Raw genomic sequence first — 14,899 nt, 5'->3', positions numbered from 1 at the left:
GAAGTCCTTGTAGAAGCAGTTGTTCTGACAGAACGACATTTCCCCCCATATAATTAATGGCATTTGGACAGGGCTGTGGGGACCTATTCCAAATGACCTAAGGGCCTAACTCTGCAAACAGTAATGCACATGCTTAATTTAATGTAGATGAGTAATATGTGAGATTCCTCATGCATGCTGTTTAAAGCATAAGCTTAATTACTTCTAGGACTACAGCCTGCACCAAAAATGGACAAAAAATACACATTGTGTTGTGTTATTTACTTTAAAAAGCCCCCAAAACCATAAGCCGGGCTTCTCTCTTATTTCTTCTCTTACTGAGAATGACTGGCTGGCCCCAGTCATGGCCAGAGGTTTTACTGCTGCGGACATACCTCAGGAGCCGGAGCTCTGCAAGGAGAGTGGGATTTTGTTGTGCCTTCTCCGGCGTGGGCTGAGACGCCTGCTCATGTTCAAGTCGCAGCCTCTGGATCTCCTGTAGGATTTCTCTTGAGGAGGAGAATAAGCAGAAGAATACAAGTCAGTAATTTTCCACAAAACCAGCTCACTGGACGTCACAAGAGGAGAAAAAGTATGATTGTACGTAGCTCTTCATCAACGTAAATATAATGACTGGGCTCCAAGCAACAAAAGAAGCCCTCAGCAATGGGAGAAGCCTCTGGATATTTTTTTGAACAATGTTTTAGGATTTTACCATAAAGAGAAATATTTCTTCAAGATCCCCAAAAACCAGAGGTAGACATGAAATAGCTCTATGCTTAATTAAATTGCTCCCTTTTAATTCTTCCCCATGAACATTTCAAGCACCACGTGAGCTTAACAAAAATTAAAATAACCTATCTGGCCCTTCTTGAGTATCAGAGAAAATATTTAGCACTTCAAAAAATACTACTAGTGTAAGAAGAGATGTGAGAGCGGTCAACAATTCACGGAGAAGCACTTTAATAGGACTTGTTACGATTGGCTTGCCAGCCCTGGAGCGCTGTCAAAAGGCTAATACAAAGCTTTGCAGCAGAAGGTTGAAACCTTCGTGCATTTTGTCTCTTCTTCACAACGTGCTGGATAGCAGACGGTCAGGAGGCAGCCTCGAACTATGAAAGACAAATCAAGACTGGAGCTGGTGGCTCATCACACAGTGACAGAAGGCAGTGCAGAGTTTGGAATAGGAAACCATCTGGTCTGGGCTGGCCTCTATTTTACAGTCCAGCAGTAAAAGCAGAGCTCTGCTGCCGTATTTCATGGCACCAGGCAGTCTGATACTCAGGGCCAGATCCTCTGCTGCTAACAAACGGGCATCACTCCCTTTTGGGGCCAGCTAGCCTTTTTCTCCTGGACACTCTCTCTCAGTCTCGGTCACATCCGTACCTAGTGTCTCATTTGATCAGCAGCCTAACTTGCTGCTAACCTTTCTGCAAACCTTTCCCAGGCAGACTGTGTTCTGGAGAGCTTTAATCATCTTTTTCACAAATAAAAGCAGGGGAGCATAACATTACCAGCGTGACTGATCCTTTTATCGTTTCATGTTATAGTGCTCCAGAGGATCCAACTCAAAGTTAATCTGGGTTTGAAACAGGACAGGCTTTTTTTTTTTTTTTTTTTTAACTCTTAACAAACAGCAGCTGGAAACAGTAAAGTATTGATGATTGTATCACGTCATTGAACAGTACACTCATTAAAACACAGGGTAGCTATGGATTTCAAAGCCTTTGCTGTATTCTGTGGACCTTTTTGTGCCCTGTGCTTTTCCTAGGGGGAGGTGTATGTGCATGTATAAGCACGTTGCACAGAAGTAGGTGGTAAAAAATGTCAGGAAACAAACAAACATACACAATATATGGAACTGAACAAACCCAGGTACTTTGTGGACGCTTACCGGTTTTTATTTTCAAGCTCTGCAATCAGCTGCCTTTGTTGCTTGTTTGCATCAATGGTGAAGGAGATATCTGATGCCCCTCTCTGCTGACCCTGCTGCTGTTGTGAAAAAGACAAGGCTGCATTGAAGGAGGAATAGCCAGCGTGCACCCATGAGTTCAACACATATCTGTTCTGCGAAATCTGCTTACAGAAAATGCAGTAGCAAGCTTGCCTACACTAAAAAAAGAGCATCCATATTGTGCTCATACCAGTATGGCGCCATTGCTAGTAAAAGCAGGGTAAGTGCTAAAGTAAATAAGACTCAGTGTTTACCATCCTGTCATTCATTGCTTCTTCAAGGAGCTTCCTCTGAACCGATTGTAAAAGGCAACGGCACTGCTGCAGGCATTTGCTGTGATATGGCTCTTAATTTTGATACTACAGACAAGAGGAACGCACTGAAGCAAAAAAACAGTGTCTCTCTCCAAAAAGAAGGGGATGTGTTTCCAGTGCAGTGATGCTTTGTTCTCTTGAAAGTAGGGTTTTACTTTCAGTTTGAAAGCTGTACTCAGTTTTCAGTCTGGCTGCGTGGCCCATTTGGCCAAGTTTTCCTATAAACTCTGATGGTACTTAAGGAAACCTCTTTCCCCAGTCCTTCAGGTACAGCAGAACCGTTTTTTCCCAATAAAATGAAGTGGGAATTACACTATTTCTTACCAAACTAGGCAGCGCTCACTACAGCTTCATCGGACTATGCTTTTTTCATGTTCATCAGCAATAAGCAAATACTGTTCTCCTTGTTCACACTCCTGTATTTCAGTTTTGTATCAATGACAATGCAGAGCAAGACATTTAAAGTTTCACCGCTATCAAAGATATCCATTTATTTCTAACTCCAACCTGAAAGAATCAGACATTAAAAAATACTCTGCTGAGTTACTGCTGTGATCTGAGTGTTTCTCACCGTAAAAGCCCTGTGAAGTGTAAGTCTGGAGCCCAATTTTATGTGATGCCAGGCACCTCCTCCTCCAGGAGGTGGACCCTCAACAAGGATGAAGATAATCTCAGTGCTAACCTTTGTTAGCACTGTCTGTGAGGAAAGGACAGTACCTTACGCCTGTAACCATTTTTTCTGCTATGGATACATTTTCCCATTAACACTCCAACTACAGGGAAGCAGAGCAGTGCATAAAGAAGAAAGGATGCACACTGGTGGATGTCATGACTGATACAGGGGGAACCAATATCTTTATCCTGAATGCCCAGTGTTATTAATATATTTCATTCCTTAAAAACCAGAATGACCGTCAGCAAAGCTTTAAAAATTTCCACTGTGCTCCTAATGTGGTACCACTCCTGTGCTTGGAGAGATCTCTGTATACAGAAACCTTTTCTTTTCCTTCCGTCTCTTTTGTTCAAAGAGCACAGACATATGGCAACGAGAAATTCAGCATTTTCCTTTAAACCAGCTCTATTTAAAAGCTACTTAAATATTGTTTCCTAAGCTTTCCCCCATATCAGGGGCAGTTTCTACCCAGAGACATTATTAACGGGAAATCTTGTTCCCATAAAGAGTTACCATCCTTCAGAAACAGGACCATAACCTACAGGTTGCCTTAAATTTGAAACACTGTGTGTCACGCCTCTAGAAGGGATTGATTTGGGCTGGGCTGGCAGACCAGGAGCACCCCTGCACCCTTTTCTTCCCCCACAGCTGCGGGTAGTGTGAAATCTTCCATGACAGATGATTTTCACTTAACCATCATTTATGGTCCCTTGTTCTATCAAATGTGCTGAGATGGAAAAAAAGTAACTAGGCTGACCTTATTTGTGCCACTTAAGATTTTATATACTTCGATTAGATTCCTGCTTCATTCTCTCTTATTCCTGAATATAGTTAGTGAGGTTTTAGCCTGTCATCACCTTCTATCTTGGGATACATAGAGCAGAATAATCATTGCTCTGAAATGAAAATGGGAGCCAGGGCTAATGCAGGGGGTCATTACAGTCACCCTGCTGAAGATCATTCTTTAAAATACTCAGCACTTAGGGCCCTAGTGGCCTTGATATTTGAACTAAAGAGTAAAATGGATTCACCACCCCATCTTCCCACTGCAGTAAATCATTAACCTTTAACCAAAGCTAGTCCAGATAAGATTTTCTAGTCTTTCCCAAGTTCAAGACGTCAGATTCCCTTTGCTGTAATTGTTTAAATACCATTGCATTAGTATATAGATTATATGCATTAGTATGTGGACTCTTCATTTTAAATGGACTGCATAAAAGTGTTATTACTGAAGCATAACAATGTCTGATGACAAGGATAGGGAAAAATAATCCATTAATCATTAAGACTGTCAGATGTAATTTCCCCAATCTTGCCAAGCCCCTGGAACACGACAGAAGGAAAGTACCTTTTTTTAATTAAAACACTTACTGATGAAGAAGTTTCTGCTGCCAGCCTTGCTGCATACCTGGCGATCAGCTTGTGTTCTTCATCCAGGCGACTTGTGCTGTCGAGCACGCTGCTTAGGGTTGGAGGGGAAGGAGGGAAGACACGTTAATACACGGTAAAAATGACCGTTGCTCTGTCACGCTGTCCACTCACACACCCTCATTACAGAATTTAGAAGCAAAATGTTGCCAAATTAACAACAGCAGATGTTAATTGAGCAAAGGGAAGATGTAGGAGCATAATTTCCCTGGAAGGATCAGCTCTAGGGGCCAGGCAACACCTTCCCTTAGGGGGAAACAGCAGCAGTCTGGAACCCCTGCGATGTGCAAGATGCAACTTGTAGACTGCTGTGTCCAAAAAGGGGTGGGACATGGTTAGGACCACCAGTCAGCACTTGTTTTTCTTCTCAGCTTTGTCATATCACCTAAAAGAGTGATTACTTTTTGGACAGTGGGTTAGCAGGAACCTCAGTGTTTGTTGAGAAAAACTTTAGAAGCTTTGTCAGATTTGCAACAGTAAACAATATTTAGGAAAGTTTTGCAGGGCACTTATCACGGACCACAGTTTGGAACCACTGATCCAGGAGTTTATAATCAGACTTCCTCTTTTATTCTTGGCTTCTTGATATTTGGGAGTAAGATTTCAGAGAATTACATAATGGTGATCAGAAAGTGCCGTGCTGAATTCCTTTAAAATATTGCAGCTTATTACTTGTCTACCACCACTGATCCCAGACTTGGATTCACTTTAACTTGGGGCTGTCCTGGTTTTGGCTGGGATAGAGTTAATTTTCTTTCTCGTAGCTGGTATAGTGCTATGTTTTGGATTTAGTATGAGAAGAATGTTGATAACACACTGATGTTTTCAGTTGTTGCTAATTAGTGTTTAGACTAAGACAAGGATCTTTCAGCTTCTCATGCTCAGCCAGCAAGGAGGCTGGAGGGGCACAAGAAATTGGGAGGGGACACAGCCAGGGCAGCTGACCCAAACTGGCCAAAGGGGTATTCCATACCATGTGACATCACGTCTAGTATATAAACTGGGGGGGACCTGGCCACAGTGGGGCGGATTGCTGCTAGGGAACTAACTGGGCATTGGTCCACGAGTCGTGAGCAATTGCATTGCGCATCACTTGTTCTGTATATTCCAATTCTTTTATTGTTATTATTAACATTACTATTTTCTTCATTTCTGTCCTATTAAATGGTTCTTATCTCAACCCATGAGTTTTACTTTTTTTCCCCTGATTCTCCCCCATCCCACTGGGTTATGGGGGGGAAGCAAGCGAGTGTCTGCGTGATGCTTAGTTGCTGGCTGGGGTTAAACCATGACAGGAGCCAACTCCTGCTGCCAGGGTGCAGGAGTCTACTAGCACAACTTTGAAGAGCTTTGGTCACGTGCACAGAATCTCCATAAAAATTACTTAGAAAGTGTAAGAACTAAACAGCAAGCATGCTGAATTCCTTTAAAATATTGCATCTTATTACTCCTGTTCCCCCCCCCCCCCCCCCCAATATCAAAGGCAAATATTTCTCTCAGGTTAATCCCTTGCCAGCTGTTCCTATTTTAAATGGAGGTTCTTATTTAGTCAGATGAGCAGGAAAAAGGTAATATAGTGAGAACCAAACATTTAGAAGTTTGTAGAGAACCATCAAAACTAATAAACTGACAAAAAATGAAATCTGAAGATGACTTAGTTGACCCTGGATAATCCTGGTATTTAGAATCCTATATTGTATTACTTTTTTAGTATATACAAAGCAAAAAAAAATCAAGCCCCTAAGAAGAGGTGAGAAGAATGATTTGCCTGCAGACTATCCCAGGCAGGTAAGTCTGACTTCTTTTCTTAGCCCTTGGCAACTGTCCGATGTTTTGGCTGAAGGGAAACAGGCACACACCTCCCTAGCCATGCACTCTTCAGGGCATGCAACCGGTTGCTGGTGAATGAGCTTCATGTTTCAAAAGAGTGCGCAAAACAAGGGTTATTTTGGGCATGGGCATCTGATTCTGACTTTTGCCAGAAATTGTGTCTTAAACTTTAAAAGCCTTCCAGATGAAAACGGCACTTGTGCAAAAAGTTCTGCTTTTGAAGGATCGGCATCTTTAAAAGGAAAAGGAAATATTTCTCCAATATTTCTTAGTGAGTTCATATCCCCAGGTACCTCAGGGAACTACAATGTGCATCTTTTCATTGGCTTGATTAAGTCCACTGGGATTTAGAAGTTATGTTCAAAAGATGAATAGTGGTTGATATTCATTGATCATTAAACTAAAGCTGGAAGTCATGTGGATTTGTTACGGCTTGCTGAGGTAAGGGAAAAGAGACAAACATCATCTTTTTCTCATTCTGACAATAACCTGTGAGACCACAAACATGAAGTTTAGGAAAACAGTAAAGCTATGAAAAGTCAGACCCAGAGGGGTTCCGTGTAAGCTAGGCTTGTGCTGCAGACTGCACAGAAGACTTCTGGTGGTAGATGAACACTGACTTTTTGGGTTTGGTTATGTTTAATTTATTTTGTTACGTATATAGCTTAATTCTATGATATTTTTGTGGGATAAGTGATTTACTTTCTGAAAAGACCCAAGCTAAAGGTATTTTTCTAAATTTATACAGTTCTGCTTCTTACATACTCATGCTTACTGTCCTGATATGTCATCCAGAGAACAAAAGGGGCAAGCAACTCTTGCAGACACATAAAATTATGCAAACCAGGTAATACGGGTTACTTTCATGACAGTATAATTAATTTTTAATTTTTCCATAAGGACTAAAACATCACATCCTAACAGATGGCCATGCAAGCATTCAGCATCAATTCTCCTTTTTAGAGCAATGTGCAACCATATTATCCATCCTGGAAAAATAATGGATTATGGTTCCACTTGTTGGCATAACACAATCTGCAACATAGAGCTGAGATGTGAGTTAACCCCTGAGACAATGACTTTACTGAACGAACCAAGCCACCGCAGCTTTTTGATTCTTACTTGCTATTTGATGTCTTTCATATATATTTATGTGTAGATGGATGTCATAAAATAGATGTAATAGCATGTCAAATTTGGTCTATGAATGCCACAAATCACTGGCCACAAAGCTTTGTAAATTAAATTTCAATGTCTGAGATATATTTAGTTCTGGAATGGACCTATTCTATGTGATCATTAAGCACAGAGGTACGCACAGCAGCATCAGCCTTGACTGCCAAGACTTTTATGTCTCAAGAGTTCTGATTTGCCATAATTTACTTCTGTTTTACTTCAGCAACTTCAAGGACTATGATACAGTGAAATACAAGCTTTAAGATATTATGAATATGTGTGCAGAATTTGGGACCCTCAAGAGAATGACTCCGGCATCCTTTTGAAAGAAACTGAACATTTTGCATACAAATATCTTGCTGCTGATCCTTTTCTTTTAAAAGAGTTAACCAACACTTTTAACACTGCTTATCCATTAGTGACCATTTCTTTAAAGACTTTATAATTATTAGCAATAATTGGTCTGGCAGAATTATCACCACTCGGATGTAGAGTGAATATCCAACATTATCACCTGTACAATAGGACTTGTTTTTCAGGCTTTAGTTGATCTGTGTAATATTCTATGGTCTAAGGGAGATCCATAAAAAAGGCATCTCAAAACTGCAGACAAAGGATGAAAAATACGATAGCTCGTGAACAAAGGAGTGACGTTGGAGGATCTTTTGCTATTTCTCAGGCTTTAGATGTGTCACACCAGCCTGTTCTGCAGTAGGCACCCTGCAATAGGGGATATGGATGTCCCCTGATGGTCTTAAAATTCTGTAACTGCTGGTCAGAAAAGTGTCAGAAATGTCAGTCTTGTGAAATTTTTGCCATAAAGATATCAGCGTGGTCTTCATGACATGCTCTTATTCTACAAACCTTCACTTAATAAATAATTCACTATAGTAAATTACCAACAAATTAAAAGGTAGGTTTCTAAGCATCAGGGCTATAAGAACAATGTCCTAAGAGCAACCCACCAAATATATCCTGAGGATTGTTTATCTGTGGCATTTCAAAATTCTCCTGGTTTTAAGGTACTTTAACCTGAGACACATCATCTGAGTCCTCTGCTATTGTTAAATTTGCCATATGCTTTACAATCACCAAGATTTTACCATCAAAATGTTAGTAACACTCAGGTATGTGGGTATAATCATACAAACTAACTCCATTCAAGGGAGCCAAATGTCTATACATTTCCTCCGTAATCAGTGGGTCTCTGAATGTTTTTCCTCTTTCAAAGGAAGATTAGACCAGCCTTCCTAGCCAGAGTTAGTTGTTGTGCACACCTCCTTAATAAACAATTTTAAAAACACCATAGAATAGCATGGCACTTTTACAGTACAGACATATGACTCATCACAGTACTACACAGTATAACATAAATCAGAAAATAACTTTCTATGGAACAAAAATAACCACCTACTTATAATATATTTTATCATATTTTCTTCTGTACCTGAAAAGAAAAAGACTGAAATATGTGGAATTAACATTCAAAACTAGGTAAAATCTCTAACTTATATGAACAAAAAGGAAAACTATCTGCAGTTAAAAGTTGTTTTTTAGAATCAGACACTAAAGATGAACTAAATTAAGTACTGAGTATTGTTTTTACATCCTAAAACACCCTATACCATTAAACTAATCAAAACATATGGCTCAGGGATACTTTTTCTCCCCATACAGTTACTATAAATAATGAATTAAGTCTTTCTCTTGTATCTTAATTTGCCATAGAGGGCTGGCTTCTAAAAAAACCCTCAAGCAGCTGATTAGCCTGTGAGGGATGGAAAGGAAAACTTGTACATCTAGTTGCAGTATCAAATAACTGCAGATGAAAAATAAAGATAAGCAGTGAAAATTAATTAAATTAATTACCCCCCTCCCCCCCCCCCCCCCCAATATAAATACTAGCTACACTTAAAACAGAAAAAAGGTACACTGGGCTATACCGGACAGATCATTAACTGCTATAAATTAGCCCGACTCAGTATCTAAAAAAACCAACCTTGTTTTGTTTTGAAATGCTTCTATATAGCTCTTAACATAATTTTAATTATGCTCATAAAGTATTTCTGTAGGTTTTTCTTGGAGATGAAGGTCCAGCTACAATCATTCCTCTTTTCACCTTTGGCTGCCAGTAGCACTTGAAAATTTGTGATGGCACATATGCATATGTACACGTGGTATTTTGCAGGCAGATGAAACAGCTGAGCTGGCTAGCTGCAGCCTCCCCTAAATCAGAAGCTACCTGATTATGGTTAACTACATGCTTTACTCAGGTTACCAAATCTCGTTAAGCTGCAGGCTGAAATAACTTGACCTCAGCACCATCCTAACACAGCTGTGTGGGTTTTGAGCAAACTGTATCCAGCCACTTCAGGGCATGGGCAGGAGGAGTTCAGCTTTGCCTGAAGATGCCAGCCCAGGCTGCATGAGATGCAGCAGCTGAGCCTCCTGCAGAAGCCTCATCTACCTCTCCTGGAAAGTGGCTTCACACAGGAGCTTCAGGATGGCAACACCTTGTTTGTTCTTGTCTTTGCCAAAATCTAACTTTTCCCTTTCTCTACTAGCAGTCTCTTTTGCAACAAAGCAGAAAGTGGCAATGCAGCACGGTTTGATGCATGACTAAGACCGCTGTCCATCTCGGTTATGCTTCTGTTAAAATCTAATTGGTATCTTACATAAATAACTGAGATTGTTTCTCACTGAGGATGTTGTGACTGCAGTGATTTAATGTCAGTAATCAAATGTTATGTACTATGCTTTGCATTGGTTATTTAAACAATTAAGGCCATTATCAGTCACTCTCCATTCATCCCTCAAAAACATTAAATTTGAAGGATGCTATGGCACATAATTTGTACGTGTGTATTTAGACACAAATGCATGATGACTTGGTGAGGTTGGCCCAAAACCTTGAAGGAATGAGTTGGAATATATCAGATAAAATTTAGAGGATGAAGATGGTAAAGATGAAGCTAGGCACTCACAAGGGGAGCTAACTTCTGGTCCTCACTGAAGCTAAATCAATTGCAGACATGGCATCCAAAATGCCATGCCTGGCAAACCAGCCTAGCACCAAAAATTACTCTAAACCACGTCCATTCTTTGCTTGCCTCTTGAACAACCATATCAAGTAAGTCACTTGTGGTAGGCAGGGCCACATTTCCTTCTCCCTGTCAAACCAGACTGAGTGGTAGCGTACTCCTGTCCTCGATCATGCATGGGCAATGACTAGTCCACACACATGCTCCAAAAGCTTGTTCTCACAACCACGGTGTGAATCTTACTCAGTAAGTCTCCTTTCTGGAACTGCTTCTCTAGGAATGAAATTCCCCTTCAAAATATTTTTGCTTTGAAGAAATGGTTTTCATTTTTCTTACTAAAGACTAATTTGCCTTTTTTTTTCCCACTGGCACATTCTGGTGGGCTACAGAGTGGAGAAGCCAACCCAGAACAACAAAGACAGAATTTTTTTTCCACTGGGCATGGCAAATTACCCCCATTTTCAGCTGGAGCTACACACAGAAGTGAATTTTGTAAAACTGAAAAAAAACATTTGCATTGACCCTCCCAAATGAAGTTGCTTGTTGCCTTCTACATATAAGAGTAAATGGAGAGTTCTCCTAAACTGGGAAATATTCTGCAATAGCAGTAGAGGAAACCAAAGGGTTTGTTATGAGCAAAAGAAACCTTGTGAGCATAGTTTTGTTAGAAACACTGTACAGTTTTCTGTTCAGTGTGACACTTTCTAGGGCCATATACTACACTGCTCACCACCTTCCTGGTACAGGGCTGCAAAGTCTAGAGTTTTGTTGCACTTGGAGAGGCAAGCCAGCGTTTCCCCTTCCCGGGGTGGTCTGCTGCAATGCCACCATCCGTAAGTGCTAGGAAAGCAGGTGGGTTTAGTAGAAAAAGCTCCATATTCACTCCAGCAGAAACAATGAACTATGATCGAGACAGCCATTTAGAAACCTGCCATATCTCTGAATGAGATAAGGGCAAATTTATATACAAGATTCAAACAATGCAGAAATAAGGCAGACTTAAAAACAGTGCCTGACATGTAAAAATTGAAATGAACTCCTTCCTTCACTAGGTTAATAACAAATTCCTATTATTACTATTATCATTATTTACGTACTAATACCATCTCTTACTTTCAAGGTAAGGTGAAGCTACAAATTATGTATCACCTCAGAAATTACTACCTTGAAAATGTGGACTTGTTAGTCATCATTGTATGCAGATTTCTGTACCACCACTAAGTCCTGCACTGACTAGAGCACGCTATCCCAAATCAATTTGTGTAGCCATTCTTAACTAAGCAATTATTCCCAATGCCTCGCTACTTAACATCACTAGAAAGAATAACAGCAATTGCCACAATCCACCAACTTTGGGAGGACATACCCCGTATTCATATGCATTCCCTTTAGGTTAGTGCTCATAAAGACCTGCTTCAGCTCGTAGCCAGGAGGAAACAGTGAGAGCATTTGGCCGACCAACGTCCCTTTCCTGGGTTCCCCAAAGGTGCCAAACCTGCACTAACCGTGCGGGGTTGCTCTGCAGCATGTTGACATACAACCCGATGAGTACATGTTCATCGGCCAGCCTGTCTGCAACATCGAGGCTGTACTGTAACCTGGAACGGGGTCGGGGGGAGAGAGGGTGCAGTCCGGACAGACAGAGGGAAATAAACAGAGAAAGCAGGAGCAAGTGAGATTGGGAAATGGGAATTTAGGAACGAAAACTTAAGCGTTCTTAGGAAAACAAAACAAAACAAAAAACCCACAAGCGCAGAAATTATTTTGTTATGATTGTAATTTATATGTTAAGTACTTAATGGCTTAGGAGGGTAGAATCCCACTCGATTACACTGCCAGCCTCAGAAATCAGTGAGATGCCAGATCGGGCCAGGGACTGGAGCTGTACAGTACCATTTAATTTGAAAATACAGCAGATTGTGAGGTTGGCACTATTTGCTTTAATATGCTATGTATTACATATATACATGAAATATACATATGTTACAGACATGATTAACACACTAAAATCACAAGTTGGATTTGCTTGGAAGTGTCTGATCAAGATCTCACACATCCAGATGTACATAAAAATATTTAAACATGCCCTACTTAGCTCACTGGGTTAATTGGTTATCACCGTTTTCTCAGGAAAGATGTTTATAGAACACATTAAAAGTGGGAAGAATAGAGGAAAAGGTTTTGGTTTAGCTGTGTTAGTGAAGCTATGAACATAATCTCTCTTTAACTTACCCTTTGCCTTTCAAAAAAGCTGGAGCAGCCCTAGCCAGCAGTTTGCTCTGCTCTACTTCAGTACTCTTGGAAGGAGAGCTAGTTAATAAGACAGGAAAACTAAGAAGAGGGTAAACAGTGATGTCCGAAATTAATTACAGAACAGAGTTCAAACTCATTCAAGTGCCCTGGGCTGAATAAAAATAACAGTAGAAGCTTTAAAGAACTTTTAGAAAACTTCAGAAATGCGAAGTCATGAATTAGAGTTTTCCCTCTGTTCTCCAAAAGCAAACTATAAAGCCTTCACTACAGAAAAGACGAACAGAATGTGCTTTTCTGACAAATGGAGAGCTGAAGGCTTGTGTAGTTTCCAGGTGGAGTCCAAGATAAACATCATCTTAAACACAGCTTTCAAGCTGGGAAAGCTTCACCATAATAGCTAAATTGCTTTTCTCCACATTTGCCATAAGATTGTTTCAATAATCTATGGAAATATGCTTATTTAGATCCAGTGATGGGATACACCAGTTTAATTTTCAGAAGTACTGTTCTCCTGTTGTTTCAAAAAAATACACAGTTCATCAAACCCACTCTTTTTTCCTAATTACAGTATTTAATAGGTTGCAGTAACTGCATCTTTCCCAATGCTAAAATATCCATGTTATTAAGCTAACACTGGCTAACAATGGAAGAGACTGACACATTAGTTTTTCTTTCATGCTGCAGCATTTTTGGTTTAAAAAACAACAAAGCAAAACAAAAATAAATTTTACTTTCTCCTTTTTAAAAATTATTCACCTTTATTTTTTGGTTTAGCTACTGATAGTGTAAATGTCTGGTCAAAAGATGGGTGTGTGAGCATGTATGCCCCTGTGCATCCAGGTCCATGTGCGTATAGGCAGATGAAGTTGCACAAAAGTGATTCATGATAAATCTGAGCAGATGTGGCTCTGATGGACAGAAGATCAAAACCTTTAATATTAGGACAAAGAAGGAATTCAGTAATATGAGGTGTGGGCCATTCCACTCCTTCCAGGAGGTCAAGGTTGGCAGTGGCGTTCTCAAAAGGATGGTACCGAAGGGTGTCCTAAGAACCTACGTCCTATTGATTTATAATAAATCTGGAAGAGAGCTGAATGAAAAGCTGTACTGCACAGCAAGAAAAAATGCTTGCTTCACATTTCTATGTCCATCAGCATGCTACTTCTGTGTGTTGCACTTCCACTGAAGTGATATCCACGTAGATAAACATGCTCCATGATATCTAGAAGGATATGTTTTCCAACCATGTTTTCTTCCCAATTACAGAAGGAAAATGCATTCAAGGGGTACAGGGTGTGCCATTTCAGCCAAAAATGCAGCTTTTGGTTCTTAAAGATAAATATGTTGCCGCAACAGGAGACCAAAGACCCCAGGGCAGATTTTGTGCTCTGCTTTATAACAGTGCAGTGTGATGCCTCCTCTACCAACCATAAGTTCTCCTCACCTATGCTCCAGAAGCAACGTAGTTGGGGTGGAGGGACAGGCAAGCAAACATTACTCATTGAGCAATTGATATCATGTCTATCAATGTCTGTTTCCTTCTTAGTTGATTAAGCAAAGTGGTATCTTCCAACCTCTTCTTATGAGTCACATTTTCTAAGCTTTTCTGATGTTTGGGTGTCTCCTCTGGACTCTGTCATGCTGAGTAGCATATTTGTCCCCATGTTGTTGCCCTACACTGGGTGCAAACCTCCAGGCAGATGTCTCCTCCTCTAGGGAATGAGTTTTAATGGCTTTCCACATGATGCCCCAGGGTCAGATGCAATCTAATAATGGTATTGCTGACTTCAATTAGTTTGTGGTTCACTGCAACTGCTAGGTCCACTGTTAAAATATTTCTGTCCATCCAATTATGCTCCATCTTTTATTTGATTATTTGCTTCCTTGCTACAGCACTTTTCACTTATAATTACTGAGTTTCCTCTAACTGATTTCAGATCATTTGGACATCAATTACTACCATTGCAACTGAGCTCATTTTTTAATTTAGAAATTGCTCTCCAAGCAGTCCTTTCCATAACTATTTCAACCTTTGTACCATCTACAAATTGCATATGCTCACTCTATTGCTCCCACTAGGTCATTACAAGAAATAGTGCATAGTGTCTGACTTTGGATAGCCTTCAAGAATCCCAGGTGGTAAGTCCTCCTCTTAGAATGACAACAAACTTTTGAAAACGTAATTACTGATTTTCAGTGTTGCTCTTATACTAATTTCCCCTAGTCCATACTTCCTCCGGGTACTTCCGTG

General features: G+C 40.3%; 1 protein-coding gene across 17 annotated transcripts in view; it reads right to left on the bottom strand.

Annotated features, from left to right (window-relative positions):
- DTNA (dystrobrevin alpha) overlaps nt 1-14,899 on the bottom strand; it is a 233,951-nt gene that overhangs the window by 26,534 nt on the left and 192,518 nt on the right. For 7 of the 17 annotated variants that reach the window (XM_049821425.1, XM_049821415.1, XM_049821434.1 and 4 more), the window contains 5 exons: nt 12,628-12,705; nt 11,901-11,993; nt 4,292-4,382; nt 1,874-1,971; nt 375-488 (listed from right to left, as the gene is read on the bottom strand). In XM_049821425.1, the coding sequence (XP_049677382.1) occupies nt 375-488; nt 1,874-1,971; nt 4,292-4,382; nt 11,901-11,993; nt 12,628-12,705 (474 nt within the window). The remainder of the gene's footprint in view (nt 1-374; nt 489-1,873; nt 1,972-4,291; nt 4,383-11,900; nt 11,994-12,627; nt 12,706-14,899) is intronic. The other 10 variants (XM_049821461.1, XM_049821488.1, XM_049821471.1 and 7 more) reach the window with 7 other exon arrangements.

The sequence above is a fragment of the Accipiter gentilis genome, chromosome 2 (assembly GCF_929443795.1).
Source record: "Accipiter gentilis chromosome 2, bAccGen1.1, whole genome shotgun sequence".
In the NCBI taxonomy this organism is placed as follows: domain Eukaryota; kingdom Metazoa; phylum Chordata; class Aves; order Accipitriformes; family Accipitridae; genus Astur; species Astur gentilis.
This window is presented reverse-complemented; position numbering and strand designations above follow the sequence as displayed.